At 53.2% G+C, this 26,229-nt stretch overlaps 6 protein-coding genes across 6 annotated transcripts; all 6 read right to left on the bottom strand.

Annotated features, from left to right (window-relative positions):
• Positions 1-1,833: 1,833 nt before the first annotated feature.
• On the bottom strand, positions 1,834-2,529 carry LOC133263819 (feather keratin 1-like). The gene is made up of 2 exons (XM_061443688.1): positions 2,399-2,529; positions 1,834-2,179 (listed from the first exon to the last, which is right to left on the bottom strand). Exons 1-2 carry the CDS (start codon positions 2,527-2,529, stop codon positions 1,834-1,836), a joined length of 477 nt encoding a protein of 158 aa, XP_061299672.1.
• Positions 2,530-4,733: 2,204 nt separating this feature from the next.
• Positions 4,734-5,048, bottom strand: LOC133263826 (feather keratin 1-like). Its single transcript, XM_061443693.1, has one exon. The coding sequence runs from the start codon at positions 5,046-5,048 to the stop codon at positions 4,734-4,736; it is 315 nt and encodes a 104-aa protein (XP_061299677.1).
• Positions 5,049-10,062: 5,014 nt separating this feature from the next.
• Positions 10,063-10,784, bottom strand: LOC133263818 (feather keratin 1-like). The gene is made up of 2 exons (XM_061443687.1): positions 10,655-10,784; positions 10,063-10,430 (listed from the first exon to the last, which is right to left on the bottom strand). The coding sequence occupies exons 1-2, from the start codon at positions 10,782-10,784 to the stop codon at positions 10,063-10,065; spliced, it is 498 nt and encodes a 165-aa protein (XP_061299671.1).
• A 2,892-nt stretch (positions 10,785-13,676) lies between these two features.
• On the bottom strand, positions 13,677-13,991 carry LOC133263808 (feather keratin 1-like). The gene has a single exon (XM_061443677.1). The coding sequence runs from the start codon at positions 13,989-13,991 to the stop codon at positions 13,677-13,679; it is 315 nt and encodes a 104-aa protein (XP_061299661.1).
• A 4,416-nt stretch (positions 13,992-18,407) lies between these two features.
• Positions 18,408-19,103, bottom strand: LOC133263817 (feather keratin 1-like). Its single transcript, XM_061443686.1, has 2 exons — positions 18,974-19,103; positions 18,408-18,754 (listed from the first exon to the last, which is right to left on the bottom strand). Exons 1-2 carry the CDS (start codon positions 19,101-19,103, stop codon positions 18,408-18,410), a joined length of 477 nt encoding a protein of 158 aa, XP_061299670.1.
• Positions 19,104-21,188: 2,085 nt separating this feature from the next.
• Positions 21,189-21,524, bottom strand: LOC133263803 (feather keratin 1-like). Its single transcript, XM_061443672.1, has one exon. The coding sequence runs from the start codon at positions 21,501-21,503 to the stop codon at positions 21,189-21,191; it is 315 nt and encodes a 104-aa protein (XP_061299656.1). The 5' UTR covers positions 21,504-21,524.
• Between the last annotated feature and the right edge of the window lie 4,705 nt (positions 21,525-26,229).

Genomic DNA, 26,229 nt, shown 5'->3' with positions numbered 1-26,229 from the left:
TATGATGGCCAGCGGCTTCGCAACTTCTTCACCAGCTTCTTCAGGACCCGCAGATGAATCTCATCAGGACCCATGGACTTGTGTGCGTTCATATTTTTAAGATGGTTTTGAACCAGTTCCTCTCCTGCAGTGGGCGCAAGGTCTTCATTCTCACAGTCCCTGCCTCTGCCTTCCAAGACTTGGGTGGTGCGGTCAGAGCCTTTGCCAGTGAAGACTGAGGTAAAGAAGTCATTCAGAACCTCAGCCTTCTCCAAATCCTGTGTAGCCAGTTCTCCTGAGAGCTTCCTGAGCGGGCCTACATTCTCCCTAGTCTGTTTTTTATTTGCTATATACCTGTAGAATCCCTTCCTGTTATCTTTAATACCTCTAGCTAAGTTTAATTCTAACTGGGCCTTAGCTTTCCTAACCTGGTCCCTAGCTTCCCGGGCAACATCCCTGTACACTTCCCATGCCATGTGTCCTTGCTTCCACTTATTATAAGCCTCTTTTTTCATTTGCATTTTCCTCAGAAACACCTTATCCATCCAAGGAGGTCTCCTGGCCCTCCTGCTGCACTTCCTTCTGGTTGAGATGCAACATCGACCCACACCTGGGTCAGAGGTGGATCTCAGAGCAAGGAGGGTGGTGTCCTGGGCACACTGTATTTGTTACCTGTGGTCATCTCAGCAAGTGCGGACCAGGCCATGAGGTCCTGTGTGGGTGGCCCTGGGACTCCACCGGAAAGGTCTCATGAATCTGTGGTGACTCCATCAGAGGCATGAACAAGGGAGTGTTGCCATGTTCAAGACTGTCTTTGAGCCAGCGCTGGCTCAAACCTCTATCACCTTGTGAAAGCAGCCCAGGTGCCGGTCTTTGTTGGTTGTGGTGGTATATTTCCCAGGAGAATCCTTCTGCCCTTTTTCACCCACACTGACATCCTGTTAAGCCCTGCCTTTGTGCTGCATGAAGTTGGAACAGATTTGGTAGAAGAAAGGGTGAGGAGGTGTCGTAGACCTGTATGCAGAACTTTATAGAGGCAAAAGAGTGAAAAAGAACAAACATAATGTGGGGTCCTTGTAGCATGTGGGGATGGGGCCATGAGTCCCTGTGTTGGTGGCCCTGGAACCCTACATGAATAGTCTCATGAGCCTGGAGAGACATCACCGTAATGCTCAGGGGAGTGTTGTTATGCTTAAGAATTAGTTTGAGGCAGAGGTGGGCTTGTGTCACATTATGGAAGCACCCCAGGTGCCAGTCTTTGTTGGTTGTGGTGGCATATTTCCCGGGAGAGTCCTTGTAGCCTTTTTCACCCACACTGATGGCCTGTTGAGCCCTGGCTTTGTGCTGAGTGAAGCTGAAAGAGCCATGGTAGAATAAAAGCAGAGGAGGCATCAAAGGCTTGAATGCAGAAGTACTTTATTGAGGCAAAAGAGTGAAAAAGAAGAAACATAACATGGAAGAGAGCTGTCTCAGGTGCAAGGAGGGCGCCCACGAACTGAGGTCTTCTGTTTGCAACAGATTTTGTCAGAGCTTTGAGGTCTTCCTGACTTGGCTGGAGCGGAGCACACTGGAGGTCCCCCAATGAAATTTAGCCAGTGAGATGCATTTTTCAGCACACATTTCTGGACATAGCTGACAGGGTGATGCAAAGAAGGCACTTGAAGAAGAGGAAGAGATCCAAGGACCACGTTACCAGGCAGCCTGGTCTGTCCCCTTCCCTGCTTTCTTTGTGCTGTAAAAGAAAGCTGCGGAAGGTGTGTGGATGTCCTAGCATTCTCCCAGATGTGCATTCTCAATCCGTGTCCTTGCTTCTAGAATGTACGTGAGTGGTTTCAGGCATCTTGTGAGAGGCCCTTAGCAGATGTTGCAGCCTCTTCCTCTGCCGTAGCAGCCCAAGCCTCCAAAGCCATAGCCAAGGCCGTAGCCGAAGCCCCCAGAGGAGACGGGCACTCCCTGGGCGCTGAGGACGTTGCCCACGGCAGCGGATGAGGAGGATCCGACGGCGGTGCTCTGGGGGAAGGAGCTGAGGATGGGTCCTGGCAGGGTGACCAGCACGGCGGGAGGCTGGATGACGACGCGGGAGTCCTCGCACTGCCTGACACAGGGCTCGTTGCAGCTGTTGGCCAGCGGGGTGGGTCCGCAGGGGCGGCAGAGGTCGTAGCAGGCCATGTCTGTGGTGTGGAGGGGCCCTGGCAGGGGACAGGAGAGGAAGGGAGAGAGGGTGTGGGGAGAGCGGAGGACTTGGGGGTGCAAGGGGCGGTGGTGCAGGAGGGCGAGGCAGTGGGGAGGCTGGTGTGGGGCTGTGGTGCTGGGGAGGCGTGAGGGGTGCTGAGTCTGGGGCAGAGCGTGCTGGAAGAGCCGGGGCAGGGGGGCAGGAGCAGAGGGCAAGGGGCTTGAGGCTCACCTTGTTGAGCGCGCAGGAGAAGGCGTCAGCAGAGGCGAGTGAGGGACAGAGGCTCTGGGCCGGCTTTTATGCTGGTCCTGCAATGCCTGAGGGGCCTGAGACAGTCTTTGTGCATGACAGCATGTTTGTGCAAGCAGCTGGTGCATGTCAAATACGTGCAAGCAATTAGTTGTGGTTGTGTTTTCCTTCCTGCAATTCTGCAATTTCGTGTCATTCTGTTTAGAACGTGTCTACTTGGCCTTGAAGGCAGCTTTCAGGTAGAAGTATTTGAGGCCATGTTCTTGGTGTTGATGGGCGTGTTATGGCATTTGGCATGGCATGCAAGCAAAGCTTTGGTGAGGTGGGATGTCATCAGTGAGGTCATCCCGTGGCACTCATGTGGTATGGTTCGGAGATGCGTTGTGAAGAGGAACCCCCGTATCCTCGCTGCTCTGTCATGCTGGTGTGGGCTTTGGAGCTGTGCTGGCCATCAGGGGCTGCCCCTTCCATCGCATTCAGTCCCTCCACACCTTGCTGTCAGGTCGCTAATCCTGTCTTTAGACCTGTCCTCCCCTGTTGGGCGAGCTCTGTGCGTGTCTTGGTGCCCCTCTTGCTTGTGAGGTTGTAGGTGGTAGAAAGGATGGTGCCTCTACAGGGCTTCTGCCTTCTTGGTGCCCTTCCTGTGTGTTGTTTTGCAAGCAGTCATAAGAGGTTTGCTCTTGATAGCTGGCTGTGGTCCTGGTGGGCCTGGTTGAAGCTGGTGAGCCCTGTGATGGGGGGAGTTCTTCCAAGTACCCCGAATTCTTGTGTTTACCCTCTGTAACTCTCTACTTAAGCACCCAGGCTCCTATAGTGGGTGCAGTTCACTAGGTGGTGCGGCGTCAGGGAAGCCGCTACATCCCCACTGGCTATGTTCTCCCTCAGTTCCAAGCTGCCCATCCCCATGTTGAGTGGACCACTGGGTCCTTGGGGCTGAGCCCACGGTTGAGCCTGACCTCATTCCTAGGGAAGGTGACAGAAGAAACCTTCCTGGAAAGCACTGCCATGCCCAGCAAGGTCAGGGTGACGGGCTGCGGTTTTAGGTGTGGATTTTGGGAATGGAAATTGTCCTTGACCAACCTCTGTGTCTTCCCTGTTGTTGCCAACAACAGGGTGTTGGCCAAGTTTAGAGCAGTGTCTATTGTTGAGCTGTACTTGAAGGAAGGCTCTGTCACTGTCTCCCATTACGTGCTCCTAGAGAAGCAAGGCAGGAAAGTATGGATTGTGATGGGGCCGGTGAGGAGGCTGGAAGGCAGTGGCTGAAGTGCTGAGCCCTGAGGCTTGTGACCAGTGGTGGGACAAGAGGATGTGGGCACAAGGGAAAAGAGATGGAATTTCATGGGCAATGAAGGCAATCTTTTTTCAGTGTGAGCATGGTCGAAGAGTGGAAGACATTGTGGAATCTTCATGCTGGGGGTTGCCGAATACCCAAACAGCTATTGTCCTGGACAAGCCGCTGTGGCTGGCCCTGCTTGATAGGGGAAGTTGAAGCGGCTTCTCTCCAAATCACATAGGTCCTGCCTAACTACATGATTCTGTGGTTCTGATTGCTGGGAGGGCTGGAGACCCATGCTGGGGAGGAGTTAGTCAATTGTGTGGTGATGCAGGGAGGTTTTATCAGAGGCATGCACAAGGAATCTTTGCAAACGTGTATCCTTTGTTTGAGCCTGGGTGAGGGGTGGGCTTAGGTCACTTCTGGAAGCCCCCAGCTAGCAGTCTGTCCTGTTGCTGGTTGTGCTGGCTCATTTACTAGGAGAGGCCTTGTGGCACTTCTTCATCCACCCCAATGACGCGTTGAGCTATTGCTTTGTGCCATGTCAAGTTGTAAGGGCCTTGGTAGAAGAAAGGAAGAGGAGGAGTCACTAAGTGGAATTCAAGATAATTTTATTGAGGCAAAAGAATGAAAACGTAAAAGCACAGTGTACAAGGCAAGGGGTCTGAGGTGTAAGTAGGGTGACAATCTTACGAGGTCCTCTGCAATGCAGCAGATTTTGGCAGAGGATGGAGGTCTTCCTGCCCTGCACTAGGAGCACCCCACTGGAGGTACTCTGATAGCTTTTTGCATGTGATGTGGTGGTTGCAGCAGACAGTAGTGGACACAGCTGATGGGGTCATGCAAAGAAAGCAGTAGGAGAAGAGGAGGAGGAGGTCCATGAGCCATGTTTTCAGAGAGGCTGGGCTGGTAACCTACCCAGATTCCTCTCATGATGCCTTGAAAGGAGGAGGTGTGATAGAAAGCCCATGTCCTAGCATTGACCCTGACAGGTGTTCTCAATTAATGGTGTTGAATCCAGGCTGCAGCATTTCATGTCAGATCTTGTAGGGAAGGCCCTTAGCAGATGTTGTATCCCCTTCCTCTGCCATAGCAGCCCAGACCTCCGAAGCCGTAGCCAAGGCCGTAGCCGAAGCCCCCAGAGGAGACGGGCACTCCCTGGGCGCTGAGGACGTTGCCCACGGCAGCGGATGAGGAGGATCCGACGGCGGTGCTCTGGGGGAAGGAGCTGAGGATGGGTCCTGGCAGGGTGACCAGCACGGCGGGAGGCTGGATGACGACGCGGGAGTCCTCGCACTGCCTGACACAGGGCTCGTTGCAGCTGTTGGCCAGCGGGGTGGGTCCGCAGGGGCGGCAGAGGTCGTAGCAGGCCATGTCTGTGGTGTGGAGGGGCCCTGGCAGGGGAGAGGAGAGGAGAGAATGGAAGAGAGGGTGTGGGGAGAGCGGAGGGCGTGGGGGTGCGAGGGGCAGTGGTGCAGGAGGGCGAGGCAGTGGGGAGGCTGGTGTGGGGCTGTGGTGCTGGGGAGGTGTGAGGGGTGCTGAGGCTGGGGCAGAGCGTGCTGGAAGAGCCGGGGCAGGGGGGCAGGAGCAGAGGGCAAGGGGCTTGAGGCTCACCTTGTTGAGCGCGCAGGAGAAGGCGTCAGCAGAGGCGAGTGAGGGACAGAGGCTCTGGGCCGGCTTTTATGCTGGTCCCCGAGGGGCGGGACAGCCTTTGCGCATGGCAGCATTTGTCAGCAAGCAGCTGGTGCGTGCCACAGCCTGGCAAGTCATGAGCTGGGGCGTTTTCTCCTTCCCACAGTGCTCCCTTGGCATGTCCTCCTGGTGAGGACGTGTCCATCCGGCCCTGGCGGCAGCCTTGAAGTGCAAATAATAAAGGCTGAATACTTGGTTTTGATGGTGCATTTCAGGACAGCTGGCAGTTCATGCGACCAAAACACTGAAGAGATGGGTTTCTGTGAGTGAGGTCATCTCTTAGCACTTTTGTGGTGTGGTTTGTGGGTGCCTTGTGAAGAGGGGACCCCATGTCCTCACAACCCTGTCATCCTTTTCTGGGCTTTGGAGCTGTGCTGGCTGCGAGGAGCTTCCCTTTCTTTTGCGTTCAGTCTCTCCTCACCTTGTTGGCGGGCCACCAAGCCTGCCTTTGGTCCTTTCCCATTGGGTGAGTTCTGTGGGTGTCCTGGTGCCCTTCTGCCTGTGAGATTGTCACTGTCTGTAGTGGGTTTACGTGGAAATGTTTTGGTAGCCATTGGGCTGCTGTGTTGGTTCTGTGTGAAGATGCCAGAAGCTTTTTCCAAGTCCAATAGAGACTGTGGGAAAGGCACAAATAAGTTCGTGGAGGGCTGTTTCCTGTGGAAGAGGCCCCGTGATGGAGCAGGGGAAGAGTGTGAGGGGGAAGGAAGAGCAGAGACAGCGTGGTGTGAACTGACCACAATTCCCATTCCATCTCTCTGTGCTATTTTGCACAAGGGAGTAAGTAATTTGGAAGGGAAGATGAACCCTGAAGAAGGGAGAGGTTGGGGGAAGGTGTTTTAATAATTGTTTTTATTTCTCTTAATTCTACTTTAACTTTTGATAAATTGATTTCACTGAGTCAAGTCTGTTTTGCTGCTGCTGGGACGTGCTGAGTGATCTCCATGTCCTTGTGTCTACTTGGGATACTCTCCCCCTACCTGATTGAGGAAGAATAGTGCTAGAGTTGCTCAATGAGCGCTTGGTACCCAGCCAAGGTCAAAGCATCTCAGAGCCCCATCTTCACAGAACTGGGTTACAGGCTTATTTCTGCACCTTGCTCCGAGTGCCCCCTGCAGGGCTCCATTGAGCCTATGTAAGGAGGATTGTGACTTCACCCTGGGGGCTTTCTGTGTGACCTGAGAACAGAGGGATCCTGGCTTTGGGTCCCCTGCAGATTTGCTCCAGAAACAGAGCAGCAGGGAGGATGATCCGTCCAGAGACCCCCTGCACTGTTGGGCCTGCAGTGACGAGGGGCTGGTGGCCACATAAGCACCTCACCAAGGCATCATTTGTGGACCCCATAGCAAGGTGAGACCATGGCCTGGGGACTCTGACATGGCCGGAATGGGGAAAAGGCAGCCAGAAAGTCAGTGTAACAGGAAAACACACCTGACTCAGAAGAGGATCCCAGAGCAGGAGAGTGGAGACCAGTGCACTCTGCATGGGATACCATTGGTCCTCGCAGCAGTCAGTGTCAGAGACATGAGTTCCTTTGTGGTTGGCCCTGTTACTCTATCCAAATGTTCTCATGAGCCTGGGTGACTCCATAAAAGTCGTGCACATGGGAGCAATGTCATGTTCAGTGCTTTCTTTGAGACAGTAATGGGCTTGCATCATGTTCTGAAAGGCTTCCATGGGTCGGTTTGCTTGTGGTGGCATATTTCATAGGGAAATCTTTGTGGCCCTTGTTCACTCACCCCAATGGCCTGTTGAACTCTGGCTTTGTGCTGCATGAAGCTGGAAGAGCCATGGTAAAAGAATAGGAGAAGAGGCGTCAAGGGCTTGAATGCAGAAGAACTTTATTGTGACGAGAGTGAAAATGTGAAACCATAAGGTGGTAGAGAGCGGGTCTAAGGTGCAAGTAGGACAACCATCCACTGAGGTTTCCTGTTTACAGTGGATTTTGACAGAGCACTGTGGTCTTGCTGCCATGAATTGGGAAGACCCCACTAAAGGTCCCCTGAATCTTTCTTAGCTTGTGAGATGCTGTTTGTGGCTCGCAGTACTGGACATAGCAGATGGTTGACGCACAGAAGGAAGTGAGATGAGGAGGTCCATGGGGCATGTTACTAGGCAACACAGGCTGTGGGGAGGCTGGTGTGGGGCTGTGGGTCTGTGGTGCTGTGGAGGCATGAGGGGTGCTGAGGCTGGGGCAGAGCGTGCTGGAAGAGCCAGGGCAGGGGGGCAGGAGCAGAGGGCAAGGTGCTTGAGGCTCACCTTGTTGAGCACGCAGGAGAAGGCGTCAGCAGAGGCGAGTGAGGGACGGAGGCTCTGGGCCGGCTTTTATGCTGGTCCTGCAGTGCCTGAGGGGGCTGAGACAGTCTTTGTGCATGACAGCATGTTTGTGCAAGCAGCTGGTGCATGTCAAACATGTGCAAGCAATTAGTTGTGGTTGTGTTTTCCCTATTGCAATTCTGCAATTTATTGTCCTCCTGTTGAGGACGTGTCCTTCTGGCCCTGGCGGCAGCTTTCAAGTATTAGAGACCAAAGGCTTGGTGTTGATGGTGCATGTCAGGGCATTTGGCAGAACATGCAACAAAAGTATTGGAGTAATGGGGGTGTCATCATTGATGACATCCTGTGGCACTCGTGTCTGTGCTTTGTGGGTTTCTTGCAGTGCTTCCTGACGGCTGAAATAGAGCTCATCCCTTTGTATCAGTGTGAAAATCAAGAGAGTGGATGTGGCACACTAGAGCCTGGACAGCCTGATCTGTGCCCAGTGTTAGGCTCCATTTATGTTTCTTAGATTTACAGGACAACCTCTTCAGTTATTTCAACTCTCTGTTCTGAGGTCATAATGAAATCCAGTGAAGACACAAGAAACCGGGGCTGTACTCATTTTTGCCCAGTGTAGGTTAAGACGTAAATCCTCTTCTTCAGCAGACAACTCATAACGTACAACATCTGAGTGTTCTCATAGTGTACTTATGACCAAGGATGCGGTTTGCCCCCTTGTCTGCCAGGGCACACTGCTGACTCCTATTGAACCTGCTGCCAGGCAGCACCCCCAGGTGCCTTTCTGCAGGGCTGCTTTCCAGGAACTCCTCTCCCAGGCTGTGCTTGTGTCCAGCATCGCTCCATCCCAGGCGCAGAATCCAGCATTTGTGCTTCTTACATTTCATGCCATTGATGGTTGCCCAATGCTGCAACCTATCTAGATCCTTCTGCAAGACCTCTTGTCCTTCAAGAGAATCAACAGCAACTCCCAGTCCCATCAGCAAGCTTGTGAACAGTGCATTCAACTGCTGCCTGTAGAGGTGTGATAAAAATATTGTCCAGAAATGACCCTGGAATGGATCCCTGGGGAATATTGCAGGTGACCCTTCACAAAGCACATCTAGCTCCATTCACTTTGAGACTTTCAGCCCTGCTCTTCAGCAGTTCTTTATCCAACGTATGGTGTACCTGCTCATGTCACATTTGAACAACTTGTCCAGGAGGATGTTGTGAAGGACAAGAGTTCAGCCAGGGCAGATGCCAAGTCTTGTTTGTGGGGAGAAGTGACCCCGTGTAGCAGGAATATCTGTGGGACCAATGGGTTAGAAACCGTCTTAGGAGAGAATGACGTTGTGGTCCTAGTGGAGCAGAAACGGACCATGAGATGACAACCTACCCTTGTAAGAAAAGGGTCCACCAGTCTCCAGGGCTTCATTCAGTGGTGCTGCAGTGGGTAAGGGGAGGGCAGCATCCCTTGCTTGTCAGAAATGTTGAGGAGAATGCCATGTGGGATTCATTTCTTGGTACCCCAGTGAGGAAGGACTTGGACTTTCTGGAGCAGGAGCAGTGCAGGGTCACCAAGAGACTGGAGGGTCTGCATCATCTTTCATAGAGAAGAGGTTGAGAAGTGAACCACCCAAGAGAGGAGGATGTGCAGGGTGCCCATCATCAATGGGAGTAAAGCCGCTGATGGCAGGGAAAGAAGTGGTGGGAACCCAGCTCTTGTCGCTGGTGTGCACATGCAGAAGAGGCTGCCCTGGGTACAAGGGGAAAGAGATGGGATTGCATGGGCAAACCAGGCAAGCCTTTTTACCTGTGTGGAAGGGCAAAGAGTGGAAGAGGTGGTGGAGTCTCTGTGCTGTGAGCTACTGAAAACCCAACTGGCCATGGTCCCACACCTGCAGCTCTAGTTGTCCTGTTCATGAAAAGGGATTAAGTCAGCTCCTCTGGAGAGGTTCCTGCTGTTGAAAGTGATTCTGAGGAGACTCGGGCTGGGATGCTGGAAACTTTATTTAGACAAAAGAATGAAAATGTAAGAGCAGCAAAAGCACCAAGTGGAAGTGAGACAGTCTGAGGTGCAAGGAGTGCAACCATGAGCAGAAGAGTTCTGCTTGCAGTTCTTCCTGCCCTGCAGCGCAAGCAGCATAGCAGAGGTCCCCCATATTCTTTGACTTGTTAGAAGGGGTTTGCAGCAGAGAGTCGTGGACACAGGCAAAGAGATGATGCCAAGAAGGAAGTAGTACAACAGGAGGAGGTGCAGGGGCAATATTTTCAGGCATCCTGGGCAGGCCCCATGCGCTGTTTCTTCTCTTGGTGGCTCGAGACGGGGAGCTGTGGACAGGAGGTCCCCATGTCAGGAACTGCCCAGAACTGCATCCTCAGACCTTGCCATGGCTTTGAGGGTTTCGGTGGCTGGCTTCAGGTGTGTTGTCAATGGCCCTTAGCAGATGTTGTATCCCCTTCCTCTGCTGTAGCAGCCCAGGCCTCCAAAGCCGTAGCCCAGGCCTCCATAGCCGTAGCCAAGGCCGTAGCCGAAGCCCCCAGAGGAGACGGGCACTCCCTGGGCGCTGAGGACGTTGCCCACGGCAGCGGATGAGGAGGATCCGACGGCGGTGCTCTGGGGGAAGGAGCTGAGGATGGGTCCTGGCAGGGTGACCAGCACGGTGGAAGGCTGGATGACGACGCGGGAGTCCTCGCACTGCCTGACACAGGGCTCGTTGCAGCTGTTGGCCAGCGGGGTGGGTCCGCAGGGGCGGCAGAGGTCGTAGCAGGCCATGTCTGTGGTGTGGAGGGGCCCTGGCAGGGGAGAGGAGAGGAGAAGATGGAAGAGAGGGTGTGGGGAGAGCGGAGGGCGTGGGGGTGCGAGGGGCGGTGGTGCAGGAGGGCGAGGCAGTGGGGAGACTGGTGTGGGGCTGTGGGGCTGGGGAGGCGTGAGGGGTGCTGAGGCTGGGGCAGAGCGTGCTGGAAGAGCCGGGGCAGGGGGGCAGGAGCAGAGGGCAAGGTGTGTGAGGCTCACCTTGTTGAGCGCGCAGGAGAAGGCGTCAGCAGAGGCGAGTGAGGGACAGAGGCTCTGGGTCGGCTTTTATGCTGGTCCTGGAGTGCCCGAGGGGGCTGAGACTGTCTTTGTGCATGACAGCATGTTTGTGCAAGCACCTGGTGCATGTCAGATCCTCACAAGCAATTCGTTGTGGTTGTGTTTTCCTTTCAAGAATTCTGCAATTTCATGTCCTCCTCTTGAGGACATGTCCTTCTGGTCCTGGCGGCAACTTTTTAGTGGAGTGTGACAGGTCAAAAGCTTGGTGTTGATGGTGTGTGTCAGATTGTGCAAAACATGGAAACTGAGCTTTGGAGAGGTGGGGTGACATCAGTGATGTCATCTCTTGGCATTCGTGTGGTGTGGTTTGCGGATGCGTTGTGATGAGGAGCCCCAAGTCGTGGCAGCCCTGTCAGGCTGGTGTGGGCTTTGGAGATGTGCTGGCCGTGTGGGGCTGCTCCTTCCATCAGATTTGGTCCCTCTCCACATTGCTGCCTGGTCTCTAAGCCTGTCTGTAGGCCTGTCCTTTCCTGTGGGGTGAGCTCTGTGGGTGTCTTGGTGCCCTTTGTGCTCAAAGGTTGTCCCTTGGAGTGGTGTGTTTCTGTGGAAAGTGTTATGTAGGCATAGGGTTGCCAATGTGGCTTTATGAGAAGAGGTCTGAAACTTCCCCCATGTCTGGTAGAGCCTGTTGGGATTATCTGTTCCATAAGTTAAGGGAGGACCATTTCCCATTAAGGGACCCCGGGATGAAGCACGAGAAGAGTGTGAGAAGGAAAGAGGAGAAGCGACAATATCTGTTCAACTGATCACAATCCCCAATTCCTCATCCCTTTGTGCTATTTTGGGCAAGGGAATATGTACTTCAGGAGGGAAGTTGAACCTAAAGAAGGGAGGGAGAGGGGGAAGGTGTTTTCAGATTTGTTTTCATTTCTCAGAATTCTACTGACTTTTGATTTTGATAACTTAATTTCCCTGAGTCAGGGGTGTTTTGTCGCCATCGAAAACCTAAGAGTGTTCTCCATGTCCTTATTTTGACTCTGGAGCCTTTTGTCATATACTCTTCCTCTCATCCAGTTAAGGAAAAGGAGTGATAGAGCAGCTCAGAGAGCACTTGGTGCCCAGCCAAGGTCAACACCACAGAGAGCCCCATCTTCACGTCAGGGCTGGGTCACAGGCTTGGTCCTGCACTTGTCCCAGTGCCCCCTGCAGGGCCTCTGTAGGCCAAGGTGAGGAGCATTGTGACCTCACAGTGGGGACTGTCGGTATGACCTCAGAGCAGAATCATGGTAAGTTTGGGTCGCCTGCAGAGGTGGTCCAGACATCCTGCAGCAGGGAGGACGTTGGTCAGGAGATCCCCTGTGTGGGTTACTGTTGGGTCGTGCAGTGAAGAGGGGCTGGTGGCTGCAGAACCTCCAAGGCATCATTTGTGGATCCTATAGCAAGGTGAGACCATGGCCTGGGAGCGCTGGTATGTTTGGAATGGGGACCAATCAGCCATGTGGTCAGTGCAACACCAACCCCACACCTGGATCAGGGAAGGACTGCATGAAAAGGAGGGTGGTGACCCGGACACCCTGCATGGGATACTCATGGTCTTCCTAGCAAGAGAAGGAATGGATATTCTTCTGGTCCCTGGTGAGGCATCACCTGGAGTTCTGTGTCCAGTTTTGGGTTCCTCAGTGGAAGAGATACATGGAGGTGCATAAGAAACCTTCCTGGAAAGCAGTGCTATGACCAGCAAGGTCAAGGTGATGGGCTGTGGTTTTAGATGTGGATTTTGAGAGGGTAAATTGTGCTTGACTGACCTCTGTCTTCTCTGTTGAAGCTAGTGGGATTTGGAGAGAGGCTGAGCAGTGTCTGTTGTTGAGCTGTACTTGAAAGAAACCTTTTGTCACTGTCTCCCATTACACGTTCCTAGAGAATTGGAGAAAGCCTGGGCTGTGTAAGGGCCGAGTGAGGAGGGCTGCAAAGTGGCTGAAGGGCTGAGCCCAGAGGCTTGTGATCAGGCCGTGGCCAGAAGGGAAAACAGATGGAATTCCATGGGCAAAGAAGGAATTGCCAAATTTGCATTGGCCTTTTTCCATGTGAGGATGGTCAATTGGTGGAAGAGGTTGTGGGGTCTCCTGGTGGCATCTACTGAAAACCCAACTGGGCATGTTTAGGACAAGCTGCTATAACTGGCCCTGCTGCGTCAGAGGGGGTGAAGCAGCTGCTATCTGAAGGTTTCTGCCACACTGAATGGTTGTGTGATTCTGTTTGCTGGGAGGGCTGGAGAGCCATGCTGGGGAGGAGAGTTGGTCAAGTATGTGGTGGCACAGGGGCACTTCATCAGAGGCACGCACAGGGGAGCGTTACCAAATGAATTGTTTGAGCCAGTGATGGGCTTGTGTCACATTCTGGAAGACCTCCACATGTCAGCCTGTGTTGTTGCTGGTTGTGGTGGCATATTTGATGCCTGAGACCTCGAGGTCCTTATCCAACCCCCAATGGCCTGGCTTTGTGCTGTGTGAAGTTGGAAGAGCCTTGGTAGAAATAAGGAGGAGGAAAAGTCACAGTCTGGGATGCAGAAGAACTTTATTGAGGCAAAAGAATGAAGATATAAAAGCATAAGGTGGTAGAGAGCTGGTCTAGGGTGTGAGTAGGATGACCATTCACTGAGGTTCTCTGTTTGAAGGACATGTTGTCAGAGCACTGAGGTCTTCCTGTCCTGAACTGGGAGGAGCCCACTAAAGGTCCCCATAATCTTTCTTAGCTTGTGAGATGCTGGTTGTGACAGAGAGTACCTGACATAGCAGATGGAGTGATGAGGAGAAGGAATTGGAGGAAAAGGAGGAGGTCCGTGGGTGATGGTGACAGACAGCCGGGGCAGGCCCCTGCCCTGCTTGCTTTCTTGGTGCATTGAGAGGAGGAGCTGTGGACAGCAGATATATGTATCAGGAATAGCCTGGACATGCATCCTCAATCGTTGCCATGGCTTCCATGGTGTGGGTGGCTGGTTTCATGTGTGTTGTCAATGGCCCTTAGCAGATGTTGCAGCCTCTTCCACCGCCGTAGCAGCCCAGGCCTCCGAAGCCGTAGCCAAGGCCGTAGCCGAAGCCCCCAGAGGAGACGGGCACTCCCTGGGCGCTGAGGACGTTGCCCACGGCAGCGGATGAGGAGGATCCGACGGCGGTGCTCTGGGGGAAGGAGCTGAGGATGGGTCCTGGCAGGGCGACCAGCACGGCGGGAGGCTGGATGACGACGCGGGAGTCCTCGCACTGCCTGACACAGGGCTCGTTGCAGCTGTTGGCCAGCGGGGTGGGTCCGCAGGGGCGGCAGAGGTCGTAGCAGGCCATGTCTGTGGTGTGGAGGGGCCCTGGCAGGGGAGAGGAGAGGAGAGGAGAGAAGAAAGGGTGTGGGGAGAGCAGAGGGCATGGTAGTGCGAGGTGCGGTGGTGCAGGAGGGCGAGGCAGTGGGGAGGCTGGTGTGGGACTGTGGGGCTGGGGAGGTGTGAAGGGATGCTGAGGCTGGGGCAGAGCGTGCTGGAAGAGCCGGGGCAGGGGGTCAGGAGCAGAGGGCAAGGGGCTTGAGGCTCACCTTGTTGAGCGCGCAGGAGAAGGCGTCAGTAGAAGCGAGTGAGGGACAGAGGCTCTGGTCCGGCTTTTATGCTGGTCCCCGAGGGGCGGGACAGCCTTTGCGCATGGCAGCATTTGTCAGCAAGCAGCTGGTGCGTGCCACAGCCTGGCAAGTCATGAGCTGGGGCGTGTTCTCCTTCCCACAGTGCTCCCTTTGCATGTCCTCCTCTTGAAGACGTGTCCATCTGGCCCTGGCGGCAGCTTTTAAGTGCAAATATTAAAGGCCAAAATCTTGGTGTTGGCTGCGCATTTCGTGACACTTGGCAGAACATGCAACCAAAGCATTGAAGAGGTAGGTGTCTGTGAGTGAGATCATCTCTTACCACTTTTGTGCTGTGATTTGTGGGTGCCTTGTGAAGAGGTTTCCCGTGTCCTCGTAGCCGTGTCAGGGGAGGGCAGTTTGCAACAGCAGGCTGTGCTCCTGGAAACTCTGCTTGAGATCTGGTTATTCCTGTGATGTGGGGAGCACTTCCAATCCGTCCAGAAGTTTGTGTTGGCCCAGTCGTAGCTCTACCCTCTTTTATGAGTGGCACGTGCGCAGCCTGGCCTCTGGTTTGCTGAAGTGCTTGATGTGGGGCACCTTGTAAGGAGACCACCTTTGTAAGGGTGTTCTACTTTGAAATGATGAGTTTTGTGGACAAGGAGAGTGCTGTTCTGTTGTTTACCTCAGTATTTGTGCAAAGCCTTTGATGCTTTCTCCCCTTGCATGGTCATGGGGTGTGGGGTCACCTGTGTTTGTGGGCAGTTGGCTTGAGTGCTCTCTCAGCAGGTTTAGAGATGATGCAAAATGTGGAGAGAGACTGAGATGCTGGATGGTTGTGCCATGATGTAGAGGGAACGGGAGGTGCTGGAGGATGGGCAGATAGGAATCTCCTGAAGTTCAACAGGAAGAAATGTAAAATTTTCCCTGTAGGGAGGAATGGCTCCTGTTGTCAGAACGTACTAGAGCCTGAGATGCTGGAAATCAGCTTTTTTTGAGTAGAGCTTTGTGGGGCTGGTGGAGAACAAGCTCAGGATGGTGCAGCAATGCACCCTTGCAGCAAAACACGCCAAGATTCTACATCTCAGGATTGGGAATAGATTTGCTAGCAGATTGGTGTTGTGGGGGGTGGTTCTTGATCTCTTCAATGCTAGTGAGGCTTTGTGTGGAGGCCTAAGTCCAGTAGAAGTTTTCTCCCTAGAAGAAGCACATGGATGTGGTGGAGGCAGTCCAATACAGGACCACCAAGATGCTGTAGGGAGTGGAAGATCCTTGCTATGAGGAGAGGCTTAGAGAGGTGGGAGGGTTTTTTTCAGGTAGGAGGCAAGGCTGCCCAGGGCAGATGTCATCAATGTGTGTATATCCTGAGTGGGAGGAATTGAAGACAAGGGAGAGAGAATGTTCTCATCAGTGCCATGTCCAGGGCATGGTGGGAGCTGTAAAGATGTTCCTTTTTCCCTGAAAGAGAAGGCAACACTTTTTCGGTGTGATTGTGGTCAAGCAGTGGCAGTGGTTGTGCAGGGAGGTTTTGGATTCTCCATCCTTGGAGATACTGAAAACCTGACTGGACATCTTTGACAGCGTGTTCTTGCTGAACATTCTTGAGGAGGCTGTCCCGAAAGAGATGATCCCCAGAGTTCCCTTGTGCACTCAATGATTCTCTTTGCTATAATTCTGAGTGTTGTTATGCCCAGGTTGCTGTGCTTGGAAAGAGAGTTGGTGAAGCGTGTGTTGCCATGGAGTGCTTGTGTCAGAGGTGTGGGTAGAAGTGCATTAGCATTTCCAAGGTTTTTGACAAGGGGAGAGTTGGTGTCTGGGCTGAAAGCCCACAGGAGTGTTTTGCAGGGCATTTAATACCAACTTGATGGCCTGTTGAGCCCTAGCTTTGTGCTGGGTGATGTTGGATGAGCCTTGGGAGAAGAAAAGAAGAGGATGCGTGTAAGGCTTGGATAAGGGAGACGTTTATTGCTTCTGTTTATATGCTGTGTCTTCTATGGTGTAGGTGGTTTCTAACAAGGTGCTCTTGAGAGTCCTTAGCAGATGTCAAACACTCTTCTGCCTCCATAGCAGCCCAGGCCTCAAAAGCCATAGCCGGGGCCATAACCAAAGCCCCCAGATGAGACGGGCACTCCGTGGGCCCCGAGGAAGTTGGCCACGGCCAGGTAGCTGTGCTTGGAAAGAGACTTGATGAAGTGTGTGCTGCCATGGGGAGCGTGGGTCAGAGGTGTGGGTAGAAGTGCATTAGCATTTCCAAGGTTTATGGCAAGGGAAGAGCTGGTGTCTGGGCTGGAAGCCCACAGGAGGGTTTTGCAGGGGAATTAATACATTACTGTGGTCTGGTGGATCTTTTCCTCCAACTTGGTGGCCTATTGAGCCCTAGCTTGGTGCTGCTCGTGGTTGGTTGAGCACTGGGTGAGGCTTGGATGCAGGAGAAGTTTATTGATGAAGAAAATGGTGAAAAGGCAGGAGAGCCAAGGGAAACAGTGTAACGTAAAAGTAGGGCAACCATCAGCTGGGTCCCCTGTGTGTAGCAGGTGTTGCCTGAATCCTGAGGTTTTTGTGTCCCACAGAGGGAGCAGTACACTAGAGATTCCCAGTGAGGTTTAGGCTGTGAGATAGTGTTTGAAGTGGACTAAATCAGAATGAGAAGTGAAGAGAAGGAATTTGGAGAGTAGGTATCTCACCCTGCATCCAGGGGTGGAATGGACACTCTACTAATCCCTGGTGAGCATCAGCTGGAGTTCTGGGTTGAATTTTGGGCTCTGCAGTAGAAGAGAGACATGGAGCTCCTGGAGCAAGTTGTGGTGCCTGGGAGCAGTTCCAGTAGGCTGGGGGAGAACTCATGCCCCTCGTTGTCAAGAAGATCTGGAGGTACATTCTTAGAAAGTAGAGGTTGTTGAGCCTGACCTCACTCCCACAGAAGGCGATGGAAGAAACCTTCCTGGAGAGCAGTGCCATGCCCTGCAAGGTCAGGGTGACAGGCTGTGGTTTAGGTGTGGATTTTGAGAGTGGAAATTGTCCTTGACCGAACTCTGTGTCTTCCTCATTGAAGGCGCTGGGTGTTGGCAGAGGTTAGAGCAGTGTCTATTGCTGAGCTGTCCTTGAAGGAAGCCTTTGTCACTGTCTCCCATTACATGCTCCTTGTAAGCAGAGAAAGTCTGGGTTGTGAAAGAGCCCTGTGAGGAGGACTGCAAAGTGGCTGAAGGGCTGGCCCCAGAGGCTTGTGGTTAGTGGCAAGACAAGAGGCTGTGGGCACAAGGGAAAAAAAGGTGAAATTCCATGGGCAAAGAAGGAAATTCTTTTTTAGTGTAAGGAAAGTCAATGAGTGGAAGAGGCTGTGAATTCTCCAAGGTGGAAGCTACTGACAACCCAACTGTCCATGTCTAAGAAAAGTTTCTGTAGTGGACATTCTAGCTACCAACTCTGAGTTAGTCAAGTGTGTGCTGGTAGTCAAGGTATGCAGAGGGGAGTGTTATCACATCAAATCATTTTTTTGAGCCAGTGGATGGGCATGTGTCATATTCTCGAAGGCCTCCACCTGCCACTGTGTATTGTTGTTGGGTGTCCTGGCATTTATCCTAGGAGATGAGTAGTGGCCCTTTTCCACCAAACCTAGTGGCCTGTAGAGACCTGACTTTTGATTGGTGAAGGTGGATGATCCTTGGTAAAAGAAAGGAAGAGGAGGCTTCTCAGGCTGGGATGCAGGAAGACTTTATTGAGGAAAAAGGGTTGAGAAGTCAGAATCACCAAGTGGAAGAAAGAGGATCTGATGTGCAAATAGAGTGACCATCTGTCAAGGTCTTCTGCTTGCAGAAGACTATGCCAGAGTTTCAAGGCCTTCCTACTTTGCAGAAGGAGCAGATCCCTGAAGTTTCCCCCAGTGTTTTCTGCCCTTTGAGATGTTTTTAATAGCAGAAAGTACTGAACATCACCAAAGGAATGATGCACAGGAAGAAGTGTAAAAAGAGGAGGATCTATGCGATATGATGCAAAGAGGCAGGTCTGGCCCCCAGCCCTGCTTCCTCTCCTGGTGCCTTGAGATTAGAAGCTGTTGTGGGCAGGTCCACTCATCAAAACCAGCAGAGACATGCATCTTCAGTCCATGTCTTTGCTTCTCGAATGTATGTGAGTGGTTTCATGTGTGCTGTCAATGGCCCTTAGCAGATGTTGCAGCCTCTTCCCCTTCCGTAGCAGCCCAGGCCTCCGAAGCCGTAGCCAAGGCCGTAGCCGAAGCCCCCAGAGGAGACGGGCACTCCCTGGGCGCTGAGGACGTTGCCCACGGCAGCGGATGAGGAGGATCCGACGGCGGTGCTCTGGGGGAAGGAGCTGAGGATGGGTCCTGGCAGGGTGACCAGCACGGCGGGAGGCTGGATGACGACGCGGGAGTCCTCGCACTGCCTGACACAGGGCTCGTTGCAGCTGTTGGCCAGCGGGGTGGGTCCGCAGGGGCGGCAGAGGTCGTAGCAGGCCATGTCTGTGGTGTGGAGGGGCCCTGGCAGGGGAGAGGAGAGAATGGAAGAGAGGGTGTGGGGAGAGCGGAGGGCGTGGGGGTGCGAGGGGCGGTGGTGCAGGAGGGCGAGGCAGTGGGGAGGCTGGAGTGGGGCTGTGGGGCTGGGGAGGCGTGAGGGGTGCTGAGGCTGGGGCAGAGCGTGCTGGAAGAGCTGGGGCAGGGGGGCAGGAGCAGAGGGCAAGGGGCTTGAGGCTCACCTTGTTGAGCGCGCAGGAGAAGGCGTCAGCAGAGGCGAGTGAGGGACAGAGGCTCTGGGCCGGCTTTTATGTTGGTCCTGGAGTGCCTGAGGGGGCTGAGACAGTGTTTGTGCATGACAGCATGTTTGTGTAAGCAGCTGGTGCATGTCAGATCCTCACAAGCAATTAGTTGTGGTTGTGTTTTCCTTCCAAGAATTCTGGAAGTTCATGTCCTCCTGTTGAGGACGTGTCCTTCAGGCTCTGGCAGCAGCTTTCAAGTATTAGAGACCAAAGGCTTGGTGTTGATGGTGCATGTCAGGGCGTTTGGCAGAACATGCAACAAAAGTATTGGAGTGATGGGGGTGTCATCATTGATGTCATCCAGTGGCACTCATGGCTGTGGTTTGTGGCTGGGTTGTGAAGAGGGGGCCCCATGTCCTTGCAGCCCTGGGGCTGTGCTGGCTCTGAGAGGCTGCCCCTTCCATTGCATTAGGTTCCGCCCTGACTTGCTGCCAGATCACTAATCCTGTCTGTAGGCCTGTCCTTTCCTGTTGGGTGAGCTCTAAGGGTGTCATGGTGCCTTTTTATGCTTGTAAGGTTGTACTTGTGATGGGTTCACCTCAGAAGGTTCTGTTAAAAGTTGCAAGAAGCTTCCCCCATGTCTCAAAGAGCCTGTTTGAAAAACACGCGTTGAGTAAGTTCATGGAATGCTGTTTCTCTTGGGAGTCCAAGATGGAGAAAAGAAAGAGTGTGAGGACCAAAGGGGATTAGCAACAATGTGTGTTGAACTGACTACAACCCCCATTTCAAATCCACATTTGCAGGTTTGGGGAAAGGAATATGTAATTCATGAGGGAAGGAGAACCTTGAAGAAGGTTTGGGGAAGGTGTTTCAAGATTTGGTTTTATTTCTCTTAATTCTACTCTGACTTTTTGAAAATTAATTTAACTTTGATAAATTAAATTAATTTCCCCAGCGCAGTCTGTTTTGCTATCACTGGAGTGATCTCCTGCCTGTGAGTGATCTCCATGTCCTTATCTTAGTTCGGGAGCCTTTTGTCGTATTCCTGTCCCCATGTCCACTTCACGAAGAGGAGTGATAGAGCAGCTCGGTGAGCACATGGTGCCCAACCAAAGTCTACCAACCACAGAGCCCCATCTTTGCCGCAGAGCTGGTCACAGACTTGGTCCTGCACTTGTCCACAGTGCGTCGTGCAGAGACCCATTGAGCCAAGGTGAGGAGGACTGTGACCTCATACTGGTGTTTTCTGTGTGACCTCAGAGCAGAGGGATGGTGGCTTGGGGTCCCCTGCAGAGGTGGTCCAGAGACTTTGCAGGAGGGAGTATGATGGTCAGGAGACCTTCTGCGTGGGTCAGTGTTGGAGCCTGCAGGGAAGAGGGGCTGGTGGTTGGGGAACCTCCAAGGCAGCATCTGTGGACCCCACAGCAAGGTGAGACCATGGCCTGGGTCATTCCAGCAAGTGGGGACCAGGCCATGAGTTCCTGTGTGGGTGGCCCTGGGACTCCACGTGAAAGATCTCATGAGTTTATGGTGACTCCGTCAGAGGCGTTCTCATGGGAGGGTTGCCATGTTCAAGACTGTCTTTGAGCCAGCACTTGCTCAAACCTCTGTCACCTTGTGAAAGCAACCCAGGTGCCAGTGTTTGTTGGTTGTGGTGGTATATTTCCCAGGAGAATTTTGGTGGCCTTTTTCAATCACACTGACGGCGTGTTGAGCCCTGACTTTGTGCTGCATGAAGTTGGAAGAGCCATGGTAGAAGAATGGGGAAGAGGTGTCAGAGGTTGGGATGCAGAACTTTATTGAGACAAAAGCATGAAGATATACAAGCATAAGGAGGAAGAGAGGTGAGGTGCAAGTATGGTGACCATGCACTGAGGTCTTCTGTATGCAGTAGATTCTGTCAGAGCAGTGAGGTCTTTCAGTCTTGACTGGGGAGAAACCCACTGAAGGTCCCCCGCTGCTGATTAGCCTGTAAGATGCTGGTGGGGCACACAGTACTGCACACAGCAGATGGGGTGGTGCGGAGAAGGAATTTGGAGAAGAGGAAGACATCCATGGGCCATGTTACCAGGCAGCCTGGTCGGGCCCCTTCCCTGCTTGCTCTGTGCCCCAAGGGAAGGAGCTGCGGAAGCTGAACTGCTGTGCCAGCATTACCCCAGACGTGCATCCTCAGTCCATGTCTTTGCTTCTTGAATGTATGTGAGTGGTTTCAGGCGTGTTGTCAAGGGCCCTTAGCAGATGTTGTATCCCCTTCCTCTGCCGTAGCAGCCCAGACCTCCGAAGCCGTAGCCAAGGCCGTAGCCGAAGCCCCCAGAGGAGACGGGCACTCCCTGGGCGCTGAGGACGTTGCCCACGGCAGCGGATGAGGAGGATCCGACGGCGGTGCTCTGGGGGAAGGAGCTGAGGATGGGTCCTGGCAGGGTGACCAGCACGGTGGAAGGCTGGATGACGACGCGGGAGTCCTCGCACTGCCTGACACAGGGCTCGTTGCAGCTGTTGGCCAGCGGGGTGGGTCCGCAGGGGCGGCAGAGGTCGTAGCAGGCCATGTCTGTGGTGTGGAGGGGCCCTGGCAGGGGAGAGGAGAGGAGAGGAGAGGAGAGGAGAGGAGAGGAGAGGAGAGGAGAGGAGAGGAGAGGAGAGGAGAGGAGAGAATGGAAGAGAGGGTGTGGGGAGAGCGGCGTGTGTGGGGGTGCGAGGGGTTGTGGTGCGGGAGGGCGAGGCATTGGGGAGGCTGGTGTGGGGCTGTGGGGCTGGGGAGGTGTGAGGGGTGCTGAGGCTGGGGCAGAGCGTGCTGGAAGAGCCGGGGCAGGGGGGCAGGAGCAGAGGGCAAGGGGCTTGAGGCTCACCTTGTTGAGCGCGCAGGAGAAGGCGTCAGCAGAGGCGAGTGAGGGACAGAGGCTCTGGGCCGGCTTTTATGCTGGTCCCTGAGAGGCGGGACAGCCTTTGCGCATGGCAGCATTTGTCAGCAAGCAGCTGGTGCGTGCCACAGCCTGGCAAGTCATGAGCTGTGTTTGTGTTTTCCTTCCCAGAACACTCCCTTTGCATGTCCTCCTGCTGAGGACGTGTCCATCTGGCCCTGGCGGCCGCTTTGAAGTGTAATAATTTAAGGCCAAATACTTCGTGTTTGTGCTGCTTTTTGGGACACTTGGCAGAAGTTGCAACCAAAGTGCTTGAGAGGTGGGGTGGTGTGAGTGAGGTCATCCTGTGGCACTCATTAGGTGTGGTTTGCAAGTGCGTTGTGAAGTGGGGGCCCCATGTCATCACAGCCCTGTCAGGCTGGACTGGGCTTTAGAGCTGTGGTGGCTGTGAGGGGCTGCCCCTTCAATCGCATTCAGTCCCTCCCCATCTTGCTGCCAGCTTGATAAGCCTGTCTTCAGGCCTGTCCTTTCCTGTTGGGTGAGCTCTGTGGGTGTCCTGGGTCCCAGTTGTTCTTCTAAGGTTGCCAGCTGATGTACTGGGTTTATGGAGTTAACTTAAGTTTATTTAAGTTATTATGTATTTAACTTTATTCAGAGGAAGGAGTGGCAGAAGCAACAAGTGTTGAAATGATCATAATGCTTTTTCTCCATCCCCCTTTGTCATTCTGGGAGAGGGAGTATGTATTTCAGGAGGGGAGCTTAACCTGCAGTAGGGGAGGGCTGGGAGAATCTGTTTAAAAAATTTCTTTTTTTTTTTGTTTTTCTCATAATTCTACTCTGTCTTTTGATTTTGATAAATGAATTTCCCCAAGCAAAGTCTGTTCTGGTGGCACAGGAAAACAGTGAGTGATCTCCATGTGGTTACCTCAACTCGGGAGCCTTTTGTCGTATTCTTCTTCTACATAGTAGAGGAAATGATAGAGCAGCTCAGTGAGGACTTTTCACCCAGCCAAGGTTAACCCAGCACAGAGCCCCACGTTTGCAGCAGAGCTGGGTCACAGGCTTATAGAATAGAAAAGATCATAGAAGAGTTTGTGTTGGAAAGGACCTTAAGATCATCTAGTTCCACTCCCCCTGCCATGGGCAGGGACACCTCACACTAAACCATGTCACCCAAGGCTCTGTCCAACCCGGCCTTGAGCATTTCCAGGGATGGAGCATTCACAACTTCCTTGGGCAACCCATTCCAGTGCCTCACCATCCTAACAGTAAAAAATTTCCTTCTTATATCCAATCTAAACTTCCCCTGTCTAAGTTCTAACCCGTTACCCTTGTCCTATCACTACAAACCCTAATGAAGAGTCCCTCCCCGACACCCTTATAGGCTACCTTCAGACACTTGAAGCTGCTCTGAGGTCCCTACACAGCCTTCTCTTCTCCAGGCTGAACAGCCCCAATGTTCCCAGCCTATCTTCAGACAGGAGGTGCTTCACTCCCTGATCATCCTTGTGGCCTCATCTGGGCTTATTCCAACAGTTCCATGTCCTTTTTATGTTGAGGACACCAGAACTGCACACAATACTCCAGGTGAGGTCTCACAAGAGCAGTGTGGAGGGGAGGATCACCCCCTTCAACCTGCTGGTCACGCTCCTTTTGATGCAGCCCAGGATACGGTTGCTTTCTGGGCTGCAAGCGCACACTGAAGCCGGCTCATGTTCATTTTCTCATCAACCAACACCCCCAAGTCCTTCTCCTCAGGGCTGCTCTGAATCTCTTCTCTGCCCAACCTGTAGCTGTGCCTGGGATTGCTCTGACCCAGGTGTAGGACCTTGCACTTGGCTTGGTTAAACCTCATGAGGTTGGCATCAGCCCACCTCACAAGCGCGTCAAGGTCCTTCTGGATGGCATTCCTTCCCTTCAGGGTATCAACTGAGTGGTCCATCCATCAAATTGATGTCGCTCCAATTTAGAGACAAGGATGTCATGTGGGACAGTGTTGAACGCTTCACACAAGTCCAGGTAGATGACATCAACTGCTCTACCCCTGTCCATCAGTTCTGTAGCCCCATCATAGAGGGCCACCAAATTGGTCAGGCAGGATTTCCCCTTAGTGAAGCCATACTGGCTGTCACCAAGCACCTTGTTGATTTTCACGTGCATTAGCATGCCATCCAGGAGAATCTGCTCCAAGATTTTGCCAGGCACAGAGGTGAGACTGACTGCTCTGTACTTCCCCAGGTCATCCGTTTTCCCCTTCTTGAAAATGGGGGTTATATTTCCCTTTTTCCAGTCATTGGGAACTTCACCTTATTGCCATGATTTTTCATATATGATGGCCAGCGGCTTACCAACTTCATTCCCCAGCTCCTTCAGGACCCACGGATGGATCTCATCAGGATCCATGGACTTGTGCACATTTATATTTTAAGATGGTTTTGAACCAGTTCCTCTCCTGCCGTGGGCCCAAGGTCTTCATTCTCAGTCCCTGCCTCTGCCTTCCAAGACTTGGGTGGTGCGGTCAGAGCCTTTGGCAGTGAAGACCAAGGCAAAGAAGTCATTCAGAACTTCAGCCTTCTCCAAATCCTGTGTAGCCAGTTCTCCTGAGAGCTTCCTGAGGGGGCCGATGTTGTCCCTAGTCTGTTTTTTGTTTGCTACGTACATGTAGAATCTCTTCCTGTTATCCTCAACATCCCTATCCAAGTTTAATTCTATGTTTAATTCTAAGTTTATTTAGTTCCATGTTTAATTCTAAGTTTATTCACTATGACCCTTTCAGCCCTGCTCTTGAGGAGTTCTTTATCCAATGTATGGTGTACCTGCTCATGTCACATTTGAACAACTTGTCCAGGAGGATGTTGTGAAGGACAAGAGTTCAACCAGGGCAGATGCCAAGTCTTGTTTGTGGGGAGAAGTGACCCCGTGTAGCATGAATATCTGTGAGACCAATGGGTTAGAAACAGTCTTAGGAGAGAATGACGTTGTGGTCTGTTGTAGAGCAAAGGGACCATGAGACGGCAATGTACCCTTGCAAGAAAAGGGCCCACGAGTCTCCAGGGCTGCATTCAGGGGTTTTGCAGTGCGTAAGGGGAGGGCAGCATCCCCTACTCATCAGAAATGGTGAGGAGAATCCCATGTGGGATTCATTTCTTGGCTCCCCAGTGAGGAAGGACTTGGACTTTTGGAGCAGGAGCAGTGCAGGGTCACCAAGAGACTGGAGGGTCTGGATCATAAGAGGCTGAGAAGTGAACCACCCCAGAGAGAAGGATGTGCAGGGTGCCCATCATCAATGGGAATAAAGCCGCTGATAGCAGGGAAAGAAGTGGTGGGAACCCAGCTCTTGTCACTGGTGTGCACATGCAGAAGAAGAGGCTGTGGGTATAAGGGGAAAGAGATGGGATTTCATGGGCAAACCAGGCAAGCCGTTTGCCTGTGTGGAAGGGCAAAGAGTGGAAGAGGTGGTGGAGTGTCTGTGCTGTGAGCTACTGAAAACCCAACTGGCCATGGTCTCACACCTGCAGCTCTAGTTGTCCTGTTCATGAAAAGGGATTAAGTCAGCTCCTCTGGAAAGGTTCCTGCTGTTGAAAGTGATTCTGAGGAGACTCGGGCTGGGATGCTGGAAACTTTATTGAGACAAAAGAATGAAAATGTAAGAGCAGCAAAAGCACCAAGTGGAAGTGAGACAGTCAGAGGTACAAGGAGTGCGACCATGAGCTTCTGCTTGCAGTTCTTCCTGCTGCTGAGGACGCTGCCCACGGCAGCGGATGAGGAGGATCCGATGGCGGTGCTCTGGGGGAAGGAGCTGAGGATGGGTCCTGGCAGGGTGACCAGCACGGTGGAAGGCTGGATGACGACGCGGGAGTCCTCGCACTGCCTGACACAGGGCTCGTTGCAGCTGTTGGCCAGCGGGGTGGGTCCGCAGGGGCGGCAGAGGTCGTAGCAGGCCATGTCTGTGGTGTGGAGGGGCCCTGGCAGGGGAGAGGAGAGAATGGAAGAGAGGGTGTGGGGAGAGCGGAGGGCATGGGGATGCGAGGGGCGGTGGTGCAGGAGGGCGAGGCAGTGGGGAGGCTGGTGTGGGGCTGTGGTGCTGGGGAGGCGTGAGGGGTGCTGAGGCTGGGGCAGAGCGTGCTGGAAGAGCCGGGGCAGGGGGCAGGAGCAGAGGGCAAGGGGCTTGAGGCTCACCTTGTTGAGCGCGCAGGAGAAGTCGTCAGCAGAAGCGAGTGAGGGACAGAGGCTCTGGTCCGGCTTTTATGCTGGTCCTGCAGTGCCCGATGGGGCTGAGACAGCCTTTGTGCATGACAGCATGTTTGTGCAAGCAGCTGGTGCATGTCAGATCCTCGCAGGTAATTACCTGTGCTTGTGTTTTCCTTCCAAGAATTCTGGAAGTTCATGTCCTCCTGTTGAGGACGTGTCCTTC

This window comes from Pezoporus flaviventris, unplaced genomic scaffold, assembly GCF_033815535.1.
Source record: "Pezoporus flaviventris isolate CSIRO_AGI_PZ_B2104156 unplaced genomic scaffold, CSIRO_AGI_Pfla_v1 ptg000468l, whole genome shotgun sequence".
Classification (NCBI taxonomy): domain Eukaryota; kingdom Metazoa; phylum Chordata; class Aves; order Psittaciformes; family Psittacidae; genus Pezoporus; species Pezoporus flaviventris.
Note: the sequence above shows the minus strand (reverse complement) of the source record. Positions and strands in the feature narration are given on the sequence as shown.